General features: G+C 31.8%; 1 protein-coding gene and 1 long non-coding RNA gene across 2 annotated transcripts in view; one reads left to right on the top strand and one right to left on the bottom strand.

The window, feature by feature from the left end:
* The first annotated feature begins 357 nt into the window (after nucleotides 1-357).
* LOC111699381 (multiple epidermal growth factor-like domains protein 8) overlaps nucleotides 358-16,516 on the top strand; it is a 47,047-nt gene continuing 30,888 nt past the window's right edge. Inside the window, exons 1-17 of the mRNA XM_023470054.1 lie at nucleotides 358-492; nucleotides 631-774; nucleotides 2,338-2,395; nucleotides 2,598-2,660; nucleotides 3,494-3,628; nucleotides 4,990-5,090; nucleotides 6,368-6,426; nucleotides 7,853-7,953; nucleotides 8,513-8,539; nucleotides 9,293-9,416; nucleotides 10,122-10,234; nucleotides 10,792-10,847; nucleotides 11,012-11,078; nucleotides 11,484-11,543; nucleotides 11,772-11,847; nucleotides 13,013-13,099; nucleotides 13,642-13,702. Of these exons, the coding sequence (XP_023325822.1) occupies nucleotides 358-492; nucleotides 631-774; nucleotides 2,338-2,395; nucleotides 2,598-2,660; nucleotides 3,494-3,628; nucleotides 4,990-5,090; nucleotides 6,368-6,426; nucleotides 7,853-7,953; nucleotides 8,513-8,539; nucleotides 9,293-9,416; nucleotides 10,122-10,234; nucleotides 10,792-10,847; nucleotides 11,012-11,078; nucleotides 11,484-11,543; nucleotides 11,772-11,847; nucleotides 13,013-13,099; nucleotides 13,642-13,702 (1,467 nt within the window). The remainder of the gene's footprint in view (nucleotides 493-630; nucleotides 775-2,337; nucleotides 2,396-2,597; nucleotides 2,661-3,493; nucleotides 3,629-4,989; nucleotides 5,091-6,367; nucleotides 6,427-7,852; nucleotides 7,954-8,512; nucleotides 8,540-9,292; nucleotides 9,417-10,121; nucleotides 10,235-10,791; nucleotides 10,848-11,011; nucleotides 11,079-11,483; nucleotides 11,544-11,771; nucleotides 11,848-13,012; nucleotides 13,100-13,641; nucleotides 13,703-16,516) is intronic.
* On the bottom strand, nucleotides 15,369-16,322 carry LOC111699387 (uncharacterized). Its single transcript, XR_002764737.1, has 2 exons — nucleotides 16,229-16,322; nucleotides 15,369-15,631 (listed from the first exon to the last, which is right to left on the bottom strand). It is a non-coding gene; the product is annotated as an uncharacterized LOC111699387 (long non-coding RNA).

The raw sequence follows: 16,516 nt of genomic DNA, 5'->3' as shown, positions 1-16,516 counted from the left end.
CATCACTTTTCAAGTTTGTCCACTGTCCATTTTTTTAAATATTTGCGTCAATGTTTGTTGAATTTTAAACATCTAAAAGTATCTTGTTTTTTAATTCATATTGTATTTTCATTTGTGTGTATTTTATTGTTAATAATCCTCAAGATCATTAAAATGAAGAGATTTCTAGACTTAGCATTGCTTTGTACCATATAATCCGGCATTAGAAACCCTTAGCTTTTGTGGGAAATAGTTTTTATTGCTAGAAACCTCCACCTCTAAAGTAGATTCAAATTGGAGTCTTGAATTGTGAGCTACTTGCTTTTTCTGTGTAATTAAGAAAATTACTTTTGGAATACCATTTGTTAAGAAATAGAAATGTTTGAATACATAACAGAGAGTGTTGGGTGTGGTTGGTGCTACAATTCAGATAATCCTTTGGAAGGAACATGCACCCCTGGTTCCTTTACCAACTCTGATCATGGGACATGTAACATCATCAACACCTCACAGGTAAAAGCAATTTGTGTAAAGAATTTTAAAAATTATTTTGAGAATTCCTGGGTTTAGACTCCATAGTTGCATATTACATTTTTAATGAAAAAGTAATGTTAAATCTCCTGCTTGGTAATGAAGACTTATCACTTTCAGATTGAAAACTCGACTAGCAGTTCAATCGGTAAGAACAGAAGCATGACTGACCCTTCTTCCTTGGATACTAGTTTTGCCTGGGCATATGAAGAATGTCCTGACATTGATGAATGCAAGCTTAATATCCATAAGTGTCACTCCAAGGTAAAAGAACTGAGTTTTTGCCACACATTTAATTTTTATAATCCCTTTATCTTTGCAGCCTGATGGTGTAAACCTTGGATATTTCAAACTTAGATTATGTGGTCTAATATGATTCATAGTTTGAAATATCAAGGGTATACGACATTAGGTTGTAAAGTTATTGGGATGAGAAAATCAGAGATTGTGGCAAAAACTCAATTCCTTTGTTTCACATTGGGATTTTTTTCCGACGGGAGATTATTTTTATGCTGGACCATTAAATTTTTTTGTTCATATACAGGGTGAGAAAAAAAAACACTGGGATTAACAATGTTTTGGACAAAATCTTCAAAATTCTTATTTTGTTCCGATTTAAAGGAAAAGATTTAAATAAAAAGAATTCAAAAATATTTTTAAAACATTGAAAAAAAATCCGCGAAACGAAATAAAAAAATTAAAGTCTTTGCAAATCATTTTAAAATGTTTATTCTATGGGGTTTCAAAATTTCATAAAAATTAAATAAAAAATTGAATGAGATTTTAAAAAAATGCAAAAATTAGAGTGGAAATCTTTAGTAAATGTTAACAAATTTTACCTCAGAACTGTTTTATGAAATTTCGGAAAACAATAGAATAAACATTTTCCAAATAGCTTCGCAGATTTTTTTTCTATGGTTCAAAATATTTTAGATTTTTTATCAAATTTTATTTGTTAATGCTCAAAATCCGAAGATTACTAAGAATCAGCGTTTCGGATCCGGATCCGGATCCGTATCAGGAAACGTTGATATGGATCCGGGTAGCGCCAAAAATTAACCAAAACCATGGAATAAATAAATCAAAATGGTTCGTAAATGTATTATTTATATGACGAAAATTTTTCAAAATTATCTTTAAGAATTTAATGTTTACATTTATATAATAGTAATGACGACATTTTTAACTTTAGGATTACTCAGCGGAATATATAATAAATATAGTTTATAAATTATAACCTTGCATAACATTTAATAGGGAAAATCCGATTCACAGAATCAAAAGTTACCTCGGATCCGGATCCGGATCCATATCAGAGTCAGGATCCGGATCCGAAACACTGCTAAAAATTTTAAATATTTGTCCAACACACTGATAATCCCCATTTTGTTTAACTCACCCTGTTTGTATGACCGTATGAGTTAATCTAAATTCCTAAAATTAAAACCCTCTGTGGAAACATTTAAATAAAAGCAATAATTTCTCAAACAGAGCTGACTTATTTTTTATTCCATCATTGGTTTGAAGTAGATGTTTATTGCTTCCGATTTAGTCGTAAAAATTGAAGAAGTTAATATTGTACAATTGTAGTTGAACCGCTACATTAATCTTCATATAAAAGCAAAGTAAAATTTAGCATAATTTTTATAAAGTCTTAATTTAATATCTCCTTTTTTGTGATCAGTTTGCCGCATTTTTTTACTGTTTAAATTTTATTTTTTATCTTTAAAATTGGGGAAAAAAGTGTGTCGCCATTTTTGCTCTTTAGATATCATGCTATATTTTTGGCTACTAATGTATTAAACTATATAATTTTAATGTGTTTAGGCGACCTGTAAAAATGTACCCGGCAGTTATTTGTGTTCATGTAACAAAGGATTTGCAGGAAATTTATCAATACAAATAAAAATAATTAACAATTTTATGAGTATTCAATTGATGACATTCTTAGGACCAATTCCAGTTTTAAACACTTGGACAATCTTTTAAATTTTAAACTTTATAAATTGATTTGCTATTTCCTTGATTTAATTCGATTTCTATTTGAGTGATCAATTGATTTCCTAATTCTGAATTGAATAATAAAGGAGATGGATTTAATGAATGTCGTCGAAGCTGCTTGGAAACTTGTGAACGCGGATTCTGTTCAGGAAACGGTTTAGAAAAAGAAATTGGTTTCTAATACTTTTACCGCCCTTTGATCAACATTACCGACCTATGATTCCCCCAACATGACAGAGGGACATTAAGTTACTTTACGTCCCTTGGTACAATTAAGTAAAATAACAACTTGCTCTGCAAAGTTTTTTTGAAAAAAATTTGCGCATTTTCATCTAGAATAACGATATAGTTGTGTACAACTACTTTTTCGGGAAATTAAAAATTTCACTTAACCACTGGTTCCCGCGACCAATTTTGCCTACAAAGCATCCTGCTTATCTATGTTGGTCTTTAAATCCTTGGTAAAGCAAAATTACCTTTACTGCCCTGTAAAGTAGTTGTAAATAATTACTAGGAACTGTAGATGAAATTTCAAGTGAGCCTCCATTTATGAAGAAGTTATCTAATTAACAAGGATATTCTTTAAACATCTAGCTTTGTAATAATGAGGGATACATGCCTATTTTTCTCTCTAAAAACGTGTTCGTTTTATCCATAATTTTATCAGAGCATATATCCGCTAATCAATTTTTACAGAAAAACCACAATTGAAAATAATCAATATTTAAGGAAGAAAATATAGATATCTTCGTTCTTCATCAGTCCAAGCATCAAAGGACAACATTGTGAATCGGACAATCTATTTATTGATTGAGGGTTGTCTAAATGTGTAAATGTCTAAATGTCTAAAATTATGAACTTACAGTCCTGTTAAGTCTAGGCTTAGTATAATTTCTCCCAATTGTACTCTTCTGTACAATGTACATTGTACAATGTACAATATACAATATACAGGATATATTTCTTAACCTTGAAATATCAGGAGAACCACATTTCCAGTGTAAGTGTAACCTGGGCTGGACTGGACCAGCTTGTGATATAGATTGTGGTTGTAGTTTCCACAGTACTTGTAGCCAGGGTGTTGGCTTCTGTGATCAGTGTCTTAATTATACCTCAGGTGATTAGAAGTTGCAGGTTGTCCCACAAGAGATGGCTTGAAGGTCGTATTTGATCTTTGAAATAATTTGAGGTATTCCTTTGTCAACTCGATGTTACAAATATGTGAAGCAAATGTAGCAAAACATGTCTTGTCTTTTAAAAATGTGGTCTGCCTTTGCATGAAAGACAGACCCCATTTTGGAAATGCCTAGACTAGGGAAATTATGACATTTTTATCTCAATAAGTTCACTTGTAAAAATAGGTTGACGAATTATTGCCGTCAAATATTATAAAGCTAAATGTCGATCTTTAAATGGTCTCTTAAATGTTTTTTTTTGTGGGACACACTGTAATTAATCATTCAATTAATTGGCTTTTTTAAACTCTGACCTGTACAAAGTACTAATAGATAAAAATTATATGTCTAGTTCTTATTATTTGTTCTGTTGTTGCCTTGATTTTATCAATTCTTAGTTTTTTATTCAATATTTTATCTAATCTTCATGATTCATGTGCTAAAGATTGTCTAGTATTATAATGGATTCATATTACCCTGTTAGATTTTTTCTTATTTTTCGATCTGTCATTTCCTTAAAGCCGGCCCTCTATGATGTCTAATTTGATCATTCAGGGGGAACGGATAAATCCTTTTTTCTACATTCCAGGGACGATGGGGGGGGGGGGGGTTAAAGGGACTGTAAAGGAAAAATGAAAGAGAATAAACCTGAGAAGAGAACATTGTCACAATTGAAATAGAAGATGAGCGCGTAGTGCCCTTAAAGCCTAGTCTATTAAAAATACAAAATAAAAATGAAAAATTATAATAGGAGGAAAACTGAGATTCTCAGGCTCCTGTGGGATATCGTCGTTTTCAGATTGGTTGCGTATTTGTTGAATATGATCTGTTTAATACTACAACTTTTATTCAAAACTGCATATATATGAATTTTCGTATTAAGAAATTGAGTCTTTGCCACAAATTCAAATTTTCTAATCCCCATATCTGTGCAACCTGATGGCTTTCCAACTTTGATATTTCAAACTTAGATTTTTTGATCTAACAGAATTGAAAGTTTGAAATATCTAAGGTCTACAACATTGAGTTGCAAAGATATAGGGATCAGAAAATCTGAGTTTGTGGCAATAAAATTAATTCCTTTTACACAGTTTTATAACAATTTCTCGAGACAGGAACATCAGATAGATGTTTTATATGTACCGTTTAACGCCTGAGATTCTCAGGTTTCATCCTTTTATTTTTTCTTTAGATGTCCCTGTGTGACACCCTAGTCTGTAACTATTATTTCGAATATATCACCCATATTTTCTCTCTCTCTCAACAATTCACCAATGTTTGGTTAAGACTATAATTTGTCTAGGTGCGACATGTCAGTTTTGTGAGTCTGGAACATATGGAGATGCGGTTTCAAGCTCCGGATGTACACCTTGTCATTGCAACGGTCACGAGGACAGAAACAAGGTAACACATAGCTAAAATAGTTCTAACAAGACTGACAAGGTTTAAAATATTGTATGTTGACCCTCTTAAAGAGTTTGTTTGTTCCATGTTAAATATATTTATTTTAATTTTTTTATTTTGCCTCTTGGAAAAAACAGAAGTTTTTTTTCCCTTTAGATGTAACATTGTCTTAGATTTATTAGCATTAATAATGTGACTTAGCCTTTGAAAGTCTTTGAAGATAGGAAAAGCTGAAAGATGAAGTTGCCCCTCTCCTTGTGCCCCCCCCCCCTCTGTCTTCAGAGAAAATGTGTCCTTAAAAGTTAGTGAGAGGGGAAAATGTACAATGTCTATTGTCTATACTTTATATTACCTACCGATGTATTCTGTTTAAGATTTTAATCGTCCAATCTTGTTTTTGATCTTATTAATTGGTTTCCAACAGAGTTTTGAATGAAATATATTTCCTTAGAGGAATCTGATTCCTCTTTCTTCAAGATAAAAGAGCTATTTCTTGAAAGATAAATAAATTCGAATGTAGAGATTGTTTATTTATCAAAGTGCTGAAATTCTTTTCAAACAAAACTGTATTGTCCTAGAAACTTTCCACTGGTGGTCCCAAAACTTTATAAAGTTAGTCTAATAGGATTTAATTTGAACATTTTCTGTTGTATTACTTTTATGAGATTTTTCTCCGTACATATTAGAAAACCATAAAAATACTAAAAGATTCGCAGATTTGATTTTGTCTTTTTTGACGAATTTTTTAAGTTTAGAAGAGATCTAAGAGTTATTCTAATGCAATCCTTAAAGTCAGTCGCCAATATATCATATTTTGTGAGAACCCAAACCAAATTTTGACTTTATCAGTTCAGCTGTTTATCATGTTTTTTTACTACCCACAGATAAGGGAAATGTATAAATATACAATGATGACTTTGAAGAAAAGAAAAAATCTGATATTTTAATGTCAGACAAGCTAAGTATAAAATTCAAAATAAATACAACTTAGATTGTTTTCAGATAGTTTTCTATTCCTCTTTATCTGTGCAATGAAATCTTGGGTTCAAACAATCAAATTAATCATCTTATCACCCCTCTGGCTACTAGTATCTTGTTTATTCTTAACGGACATTTTGAAATTTCAAACTTTGACTATTTGATCAGGAAGTGAAAGGTTGTAGAGATCTTGTGCATTAGGTTGCAAAGATATAGGGATAAGCAAATTTGAGTGTTTACTTCCTTTGAAAAAGGATGGTGCATAAATAAAGTTTCCTCTAATGATGATTATTATTCAGGGGATTTGTGATCCGAAAACCGGAATATGTTTCTGCAAAGCAAAGTTCCACGGAGACAGGTAGCAATTTTAGATTTTTAAACTGTTATTTGATCAGAAATTCTTCCGGTCTTGACAAATGTTTTATCTGTACAATGTTAAAAGAAACTATACAATTTTTCGAACATATTGTTTTGACTCACGCAATCAATCAATCACCAATCAATCATAAATCAGTCATCAATAAACCATCTATCAATCATAAATTAATCATCATTCAATCATCAATCAATTATAAATAAATCAATCATACAATCAATCATCATTTATCAATCAATTATCAATCATCAATTATACAATCATACAATCACCTAATCAATCATCAATCAACCTACCTTCCAACCAACCAAAACTAACTAACCAACCAACAATCCTTGAAATGTGTTTTCTAAAGAAATATGAGCATTTTAAAAATTAAAATTTCTTTCTAAATTATTGTTAGTTAAGGAATCAGAATGAGAACCAGAAAAAAGTTGAATTCTCGTCGTAGCTTCTTTTTCTTTACATTATGAATTTTCTTGGAATTTCTAATTTGTAACTTAACAATTTTTACTAATTTATTTTACTATTTTCACACAATCCTACAGGAAAAGTAAGAGCAAAGATGAAAATTTATTCAACCCTTTTATTAATCTCCCTGTGCACTGTGTAAGTAATCAACTGGAAAAGTTGTATTTTACATAACCTTGTACCAACCTATTGAAGACACTGCAGGGATATAAATTTACTTTTCATTTCCTCCAAAGCATGGGATAAACTTTAACAAAGACAGGTTAAGATTAGCATTACAGGAAAATTTATAAAAACACGAAAATAGAAAAAAAAACAGTTTTCAGTTATTTAAATTATGTCTGGCAAAAATAAGTTTCTTCTATAAAAGTGGAGACTAATTAAAGAATTTAGATAAAGCACAATTAATGTTTTTTTTCTAGAACATAGAATATTTTTGTTCTTGATGCAAAAGGAATTGAGTCGCAAACTCAGTTTTTTGAATTTAATTGTGCAAACCTTTCATATTCCAAACTTAAACTTTTTGGTCTAACAGAAATTTTAGATTTAAATATCTAAGGTTTATAACATTGGATTAAAAATGTATTAGAATATCAGAGTTTGTGTAAAAGACTCAATTACTTAATCGAGTAAATGTTTATCGTTTCAGAAGGAAAATTAAGAATCCCACTGCATTCTTGCCAGGCTACATTAGTGGCATAAAACGTGTTGGGTCGACTATGTCTATATGCTGGATAGTCCACACTGGACACTGGACAGTAAAACTGAAAGCATGTACATTATTGTACAGTACATGTTGTATATGTTGTACATGTTGGAACGGCTCGTTTTATGCAACTTTATGGGTGGGGTGCGCCTTCTCCCCACATTTTACCAAATTGAAAAAACAATTGTATCCTTTATACTATTTAAGATTTACTATTTTATAATTCCTAAGGTGTGAAAAGTGTGCTGAAGGGTATTCCGGTGAGCCAGTAAATGGAGGGGACTGCCATCATGATTGTTTTGCTAAATCAGTTATCATTGGAGAACAGCAAGGAACAAAGAATATAGAAAACTAAGCTCTTAAGCTGTAGGGCGCATCGTGTTCCCTTTTCTAGTAACAATTTTAGCCTATAGATTAACTGCACGGTTCCAGGCGCCATTTTGTTTCTATAAATTTCGCGGATTTGTTGCTAAAATTAACTAATTTCTGAACATTTAAAAAAAAATCAACATTTTGTTGCAGGTTTTAAACTTTTAGTTCATGGGTCATGTGAGTTACCACAAAATAATTCACAAGGATGAATGAAGAAAACTGTAGACTCATTTAAAAATGAAAAAAATCCAAATATCTATTTTTTTCTTATCCTAAGTTGAATTCTTATTCTAATTTCTACTCTGTTTCTAAATTCTATTTTTATTTTAAGTTGTATTCTTATTCTAAAATATATCCACCTTAATATAAAGACTTTTTGTTTCTTATTGCGATTAAAAAAGCCGAACATTTTTTTACTAAAAAGTTAGGAAGGGGGGATTATATTTAAAATTAAGTTTTTATTTTGAATCATAGTATTTATTTCTCTAATTTTATTCTTATTCTAAACTCTTTGGCAAGGTATCATCGGAGTGGTAAACAGTACAGGAAATTTTTGAAAATGTTTAGAAGTAAATTTTTTATATTTATTAATCTTTAAGCGTAAATTTTCAGGAAGCCTCGCAATTAAAAACAAACCGTTCGGGAATTTATCCGGAATTCCGGAACTTTTTCATAATGAAAATGAACCAAAAAATCCGGATCATTTCCGTACGTAAACCGTATCTCAAAATTCCAGTGGAACTCTTTACAGAACACTTGTTTGTCTCAAACTTTTATTATTTAATCCTTGACATCATTACAGCATAAAGTTGCAAAGATGAATGCTCAATCCAATGTTTATCTAAAAGAACCAATATACATCTATGCAAAGATAATAAAAAAAAACATTAATTTCAAAACCTCTTCCCTGCTTAAGGGGATTGTAGGTGTAAATTCAAGTGACCTTTCATTTACAGAGTGGAATGTTCGATTCACCATGGTACCGTTAAAAGCTTATAAGTATTGCTATGGATAAATTATCGGAGTTCGAGTCAAAAAAAACGACGGGTATCCTCCACATTTTTAAACAGATCAAGGTTTTCAAGGGTACCTTTGCAAATCTGGCATTGCCATCTTTGCATGGAGGATTACTCAAAATTACACTTACAGTTGGCGTTTGAACTTAGGCCCATTATCGACTTTCCATATATAGGAAAATGTTGAGCAAACATTAAAAGTTTGGATGAGAAGAATTTAATATTTGGTTTTCTTGTTTGAACTTCAAGAAACTTTTTCAATCTTGAATGTTGGCCGGTCAAGGAGGATTAAGAGATTGTTTATGGATTGTCAGCTCTAATCCTGGATTCTCACTTGATCCCCACACCCTTAAACAAGGACTGGACGGGGATCCGATCCCTGTTAGCCTCTCTCTATTCAAATCTAGGAAAAATGTGCTGTTATGTAAACTGAAATTTTTTAATTCTATCAAAGTATTAAATCAAACAATCTCTTGTCATTTTTGTCCAATTGAACAATTGTTTAATGTATTTAGAGTACATTTTATTTGCACATAATTAAAAAGAAAAAGATAGTAATGGCCTCCATGTTTTTATTGGGGGTTTTTCTTTCATCCTGCAATTTTTGGAGAACCTAAGGACTAAAGTGTTTGGACTTCTTAAAGGCAACATACAAATACTGTGAACTTGTATAGGTTCCAACAGTTTAAAATTGTAGTCTGTAAAATTTTGTTTCTTTTAAATTTTGGAAAAGTTGTATTCTCAAGAGAAAATATAAAGAAAATGTTGGTGAAAATATAGCATAGAAAGTGTAAGAAAAGCAAATTTTACAGTTTGCAAATTCATCAGATTTTCGTGTGACACTTTGTTAAACACTTGAACCCGACTCCCAGCGCCCGTGTAAGCTTGCAAACCGGATTGCTTCACATACGAGGGTGCTAGAGTGTCGGGAAACCCGCCGGTCGAGGGGTGCAATTTACTCTGCCGGGCCCTATCTTTATCTAAATATCGAACAAGTTCTTCAAAATTACGATCAGTATTATGTCCATAATATTTTCTTCATGATTTCGAACAAAATGTAAAGATTAATATAATTTGGTTCTATACTGACAACAAGCTAATGTTGGTCCCAGGATTGATGTGAACTGCGAGGATAACAATGTATATATTTACGATGGTTTACCACCAGCAGTGAGCACTATCAACAACTCTAGACTCCTTGCTGTTCTATGCTCAGACAATACAGGAATTCATTCGGAATTTTTTTTTTAAATCATTGTAAATTACGTTAATGTAATTTCAACTGACCCACCATTTATGGAGTGGAATGTCCGATACACAACGGTATCCTTAAAAGCTTGTCCCTTTAAATTAAATTTTTATTTTCAATTTCTACTTTCTACATTGGAAGAAAGGAACTGACATTTTACAACAAACTCTGATTTTTAAATCCTTATATCTTTGACACTCGATGTCGTAGACCTTTGATATTTCAAACTATCAATTCGGTTAGATCAAATGATTAAATTTTTGAATATCATAGGTTTACATTAGCGGGTTGCAAAGATAGCGGGATTATAAAACTTTAGTTTGCAGCAAAAACTCAGTTCTTTTAGAGAAATTAACACTTTTCAAGATAGAAAACAACAGTAGCTTTAACAGCTTTAACGACAATAGCTTTAACAAATTTAATCAAATAATGGATTAATAAATATCACTTTCAATCGGACATCTCAATAAATAGAGTTTCACGATATTCCGTTTACAGTCCCTTTAATGATAAAAATATGAATGCGTCTGCAGCTGAGGAAGTTGTGATGGTTGCTGAATCTGGATTAATCAGCGTCGTATACTCAGAGGAAACCATTTTTAATTAATTATACCTTTTACTATATTTTCTACCCCTCAACATTAATATAATTAAATTACACTGAGAGAAGATTTAATGAAGGAATCTAATATAAACTGCATTTTAAGGAAAATTATTTCTAAATGAAAAATCTTAAACAAAATGGCGGTTTAGAAACCCGGAAGTCGTGGATTCAACGCAAGTTTCCGTATCGAGTCTTGTGGATGCCACGGTGAACCAGGAAAACTGATAAAAACCGGTTTTGATTTGACGTACATAGAGTGCACACTTAACCGTACAGAAAACTAAACTTGTTGAGTACACCTTCGCCATATTTAAAGATTTTTCAAAGGAAAACTTTCAATGGCTTTTTTTTGGATTTTAGCGTTCAATGATTCAAGTTGTCTAAAAGATCCTGAAAGTATGAGATCTTCCAACAGAGCAAAACATTCGTTGTAAAAATTTTAAAAGAAAAGAATTGCCTTGAAACTATTTAAAGGGAGGAGTTGCAATTTTCAATAAAGGGGTAAATGATAACTCTGGCAACTTTGTTCAGGCTCCCTCTCTTTTCAGAAATATATTTAGTATCGCATTTAGAGGATTGTGTCATTAACCGAGTTTACTTAATATCAGCTAATTCTATTAGATTGTGATTGTGAAAAGAAAGTTAAAAAAGACTCTGTGTGCCACAATAATTGCACACAAAGTAAGTAAAAGCCATCTTCTTTAATTATTTTAAAAAGATTAAGTTAAATGTCATTTTAGCGGGAGGGGGTTAATAAAACCGATAATACACCATTTTCCATTTAACATTTTAGTATCATTATCAAACCATATTTTTTTTAATTCAAAAAGAAAACATTTTAAAGAAGAAAACGCGGCATTTAAGTTTACTTTGCGCACGTGAGAATCTAATGAATTCCATGTTGTTTAGACCAAGGAATCTGTGATTCAAGAACTGGAAGATGTAGATGTAATCTTGGGTTTATGGAAGATGATTGTTCTCAGAGGTGAGCTAGTCCTACACATTAATGAGACTGTCGGTGTTATTTCAATTAAACCTACAATTTAAAAAAGGGCATGTCTAATTCACAACTGTATCCTTAAAATCTCTATATTTTTAAAAATGTGTTATATATTGTCGTTTTTATAGCTAGCTGACAGTTTCCCCAGCCCCAGCAGATATCTGATAGCCACTTTAGAAAACACAATTGTAAATGATCAATGAAAGAGAAAAACATGAATATTTCATTCATTCCTGATATACAAACCTTTTTAATGTATTTTTATGAATCAGTGTTAATGAAACTGTTTAAGTGAAGATTGCCTGAAATTATGGGTACAATCTCTATAGACGAGTTAGACGAATGTTTAATAAGCTCGAGATGTGTACAATCTCTATATGTTTAATAAGCTCGAGATTGAAATTCTGCGTGTTGTCTGAAATCACTTTGTCTGAAGAGCTAGAAGAAAATTGTTTTTAAATCCTTTCATACCAAATATGGCTTATTACTCTATATAAATTCGAATTCACCCTATATCTTTGTCACATGATGGTGTAAGCCTTTTATATTTCAAACATTCCTAAAGCAATATTCTTAAAGATATACCAGAAAATATAATATCTAAAGTCTACGACATCAGGTTGCAAAGATATAATCATTTTAAAACTGATCGTTTCTTTGACCTTAGGATAGGCATCCCAAATTATTGTTGAGTCTCTAAAAAAATAACCTTGAGTTATTATAATGTAGGACACCCTGTAGATTATATAATGTGGGACATCCTGTAGATTATAATGTGGTACACCCTGTAGATTATAATGTGGGACATCCTGTAGATTATAATGTGGGACACCCTGTGCAATATATAATGTGGGACACACTGTAGATTATATAATGTGGTACATCCTGTAGATTATAATGTGGTACACCCTGTAGATTATAATGTGGGACATCCTGTAGATTATAATGTGGGACACCCTGTGCAATATATAATGTGGGACAGTAGATTATAATGTGGTACACCCTGTAGATTATAATGTGGGACATCCTGTAGATTATAATGTGGGACACCCTGTGCAATATATAATGTGGGACACCCTGTAGATTATATAATGTGGTACATCCTGTAGATTATAATGGGGAACACCCTGTAAATGAATTTTAATTCTAGGTCCGGTTTAAACCAGCTTCTGTCCAGCAAAATAGAACTCGAGGACAGTAATGGAATTCTCTCAAGAATTGGACATTCTCTTATAAGGAACAATTGGTTTAATTCAACTAAAGGGACAGTGTCCGAAAGGAATTGAGTCTTTGGCACAAACTCAAATTTTCTAATCCCTACTTCTTTGAAACCTGATGGCATAAACCTTTAATATTTCAAACTTAAATTAGTTGACCTAACACAATTTATAATTTGAAATATCTAAGATCAACATCGTTGGGTTGCATATATATCAGAAAATCAGTGTTTGTGGCAAAAACTCAATTCCTTTAGGCCAGGGTAGCGTCATGAAACTGGTAGGGGAACACGGGTTTCGTAAATGGGGTTAAAGTGTTGTTTTTTCTGATAGGTATATTATTTTACATTGCTAGTCTTGTATAGTTTTATCATTGTCTAATTGTTAAATAAGTACATTATATATGTTTTTAAGAAATACCCCACCCCCATCCCCCATGTTTTTCGATGCTAGTTCTTTTTGATACTTATGCCCATAAAATCTAACATACCTTTTACCCAACTGGCGTCTAGGAACAAACAGCTATTTCATAAAGATTTTTCAAAATCGATTGTTTGATCAGTGATTCCAACGGTGTGCTTTGGTTATTTGGGGGATATCATCCTGACAGAGGAATATTACAGGTTAGAACAAAAGAAAACAGACGAGAAATAACTGTTCAACAAAAATGGTCTGAGACCAATTGTCAATCTCGGGATCAAACAATGATCTCCATCTTTTACAGACCTGCTGATTAATTTATTTCCTCTTCGATATCCCATGGTAATTGTACCCATCAGAATAACGGAAATTAAGGGATCAAGCATTGATCATCAAATTAGAAGTTCCCACATTGGATATCGAGATCAAGCATTCAAGATTAATAACACTCAAAACAAAAGTTCTCACTTCTGGTTTAAAAAAAATCCATCAGATTTTATTTATATTTTAGAACTAGAAAATTAGGTTCGACAATTGTTAGAACTCCAACAGAGTCAAGTAATCATTTATTACTTTGACTTTGCAATATGAAAATGATATGATCTTATTTCTTATTCATTTAAAAAAAAAGCTTTTAAAGGGTCAAGGGGTTGCTATGGAAACGCCTCACCACGGAAATGCCTCAAAAAAAACAGACTCATAAAGCATAGCACACCGGTCAAAGGGGACCCCCCCCCCCCTGGCTACGGGCCTGCTCGAGATAGAATATTTTGATCAACAAATTTGATTCTAGGAACGCCAGATTTGTTCGTTTTTTTTTACTGGAAGGGCCAGGGCCTTCATTTCTCACCCATTTATTTATAAATACATTAGTTAAAATTAGTTAAAAAAGAATCTCAAACGTTTTATTACATATTTTTCTTCATCGATTAATTTACAAAGGCCAACAACAAATTCTTAATCTGTTAGAAATTGCGGATTTCTCTCATGGGATAGAATTTATTTTCAAAGCTGGCATTGGTCAATACAATTTACGAACTATATTCCTGCACTCTCATTGGAGAAAACAATGTACGGATATCTAAAGACATAGATTAGAGTGGATTAAGATCCAAAGACATAGAAAAAGAGTGGATTAAGAACTAACATTAAAAGTTTCCACATTGGATATTCGGATTAAATAGTCGGGATTATAGTTTATTCATTCTTAAGTGCCTAGCTCAGGTCAGGTAGGGTTAAAATAGATGATATTAAATTTTAAAAAATTGTCAACTTTTTTCAGATTTGTTGAAATTTTTTTTTTCATCATTTTTTTGTGGGGTGGAGGATGAACAATTTTTCAGCATTACAATTTTTGATGAAAAAACTATAGACAGGGAAAAAATTTTATCACCCTCTAAGTATAAGTATCTTTTTGATTTATTGAGTCTGTCATTTTAAATATGTTAGGTACTGTAAATAAACAAGGCTACTTACAGAGAAAATGAAAATAAAGAAGTTGAACTGCATGATTTAATTGGAGTTAATCCTTTTCAATTGACAGCTGATTTGGAACTGATATTTTCAGCTTTGATTTTGTAGATTTTATACGCTGACCAGGAGCGAGCATGCCGCAAAAGACGTTTGGTTGGTTGTGAACAGGGTTTCCATGTTAGCAAAATTTTGGCGCAATTTTTGCGAAAGAAAGCGCAAATTTTTTCTTTCGATTTTTTTCTGGGCCAAAAATAGCCATAAGAAATAAATAGTCTGTTGAAGTCTTTTAGTTATGGTATCATAATTTTTATAAACAACAAATTATTAATCAAAATGAAAATTTTTATTTGTATTTTGCAGCACAGATAATAATTATGTATTTTAAAAAAACTATAATTTAAAGATATTTTTTTATTTCGCAAATAAACAAACAAGTTTAGAAAAATTTATGTTTTACTTCTTCTTAATGAATAAAGTTCACAGATTTCTTATCCATAATAATTGGAGTGACCATGTCCATGTCCATGATGTCCGTGGTGTCCATGGTGTCCATGGTGTCCATGATGTCCGTGATGTCCATGTGTTAATCCATGTAGGATTCCACCAATAAGAGGAAGGACTGCTGCGCCGGCGACCATCTCTCCAAGCATCAAGATGACCTAAGAAATACAACATATATAAGAACTCTCAATTTATTATTAAAAACTAACTCAATGTTTCTAATCCCTATATTTTTGCAACTTGATGGTGTAAACCTATGATGATTAAAACTTAGATTGGTTGATCTAACTATTTTTTTGTAATTTAATAATAACGCTGCGCATAGAGTTTGAATCGATTCGACTTTTCAAATATTTAAAAATGGAGTTCTAGACAGAAAACGATTTGCTTAATGGTTTCAAAAAGCAAAATTTTAATTTACAATGTATTGTAAATTACACGAGTAATAAGAAATAAGATTTTATTTTGTAGTAATAATTTGAAAATATGTCAGATCTACGACATTCTGTTGCAACGATAAAAAATCAAAGTTTGTGACAAAGACTCAATATCTTTGGAAGTAAAAGTAGGATGACTGTAATATTAAATATTCCAAGAAAAAGATTTTTCAGCTTGGCAAAGTTTAGGAGATTAAAAAAAAGATTGAATTAATTGGTTTAAAATGAGATTTATAAAAAAGATCAGGGTATTAAGAACGTGCTAGATTTATATAGAGGAAAGTAATGTAACTGTGACAAAAAATATGAGATACTTACACAGAAGACGAGAATAATATAGTTGAACTGCATGGTTGGTAATTTGCCTTTCACTAAAGACTGTTGATTTGGAATTGATCTTACCAGCTTTATATTCGTGGGTTTTATAATCTGATTTTCGCGGGAAAATTGCTAGTTAGGTGGGGCAGCCTGTAATCGGTCAGCTACACAAGGGAGTAAAGGGGGGGGGGTCGGTGTCTTTAATCTTGCACATTTAGCTAGACACATGTGACGTCATTGAACCATCTAGTACACAATAAACAAACGAGGAGGGAGAAGGGGGGGGGG

This window comes from Eurytemora carolleeae, unplaced genomic scaffold, assembly GCF_000591075.1.
Source record: "Eurytemora carolleeae unplaced genomic scaffold, Eaff_2.0 scaffold261, whole genome shotgun sequence".
In the NCBI taxonomy this organism is placed as follows: domain Eukaryota; kingdom Metazoa; phylum Arthropoda; class Copepoda; order Calanoida; family Temoridae; genus Eurytemora; species Eurytemora carolleeae.
This window is presented reverse-complemented; position numbering and strand designations above follow the sequence as displayed.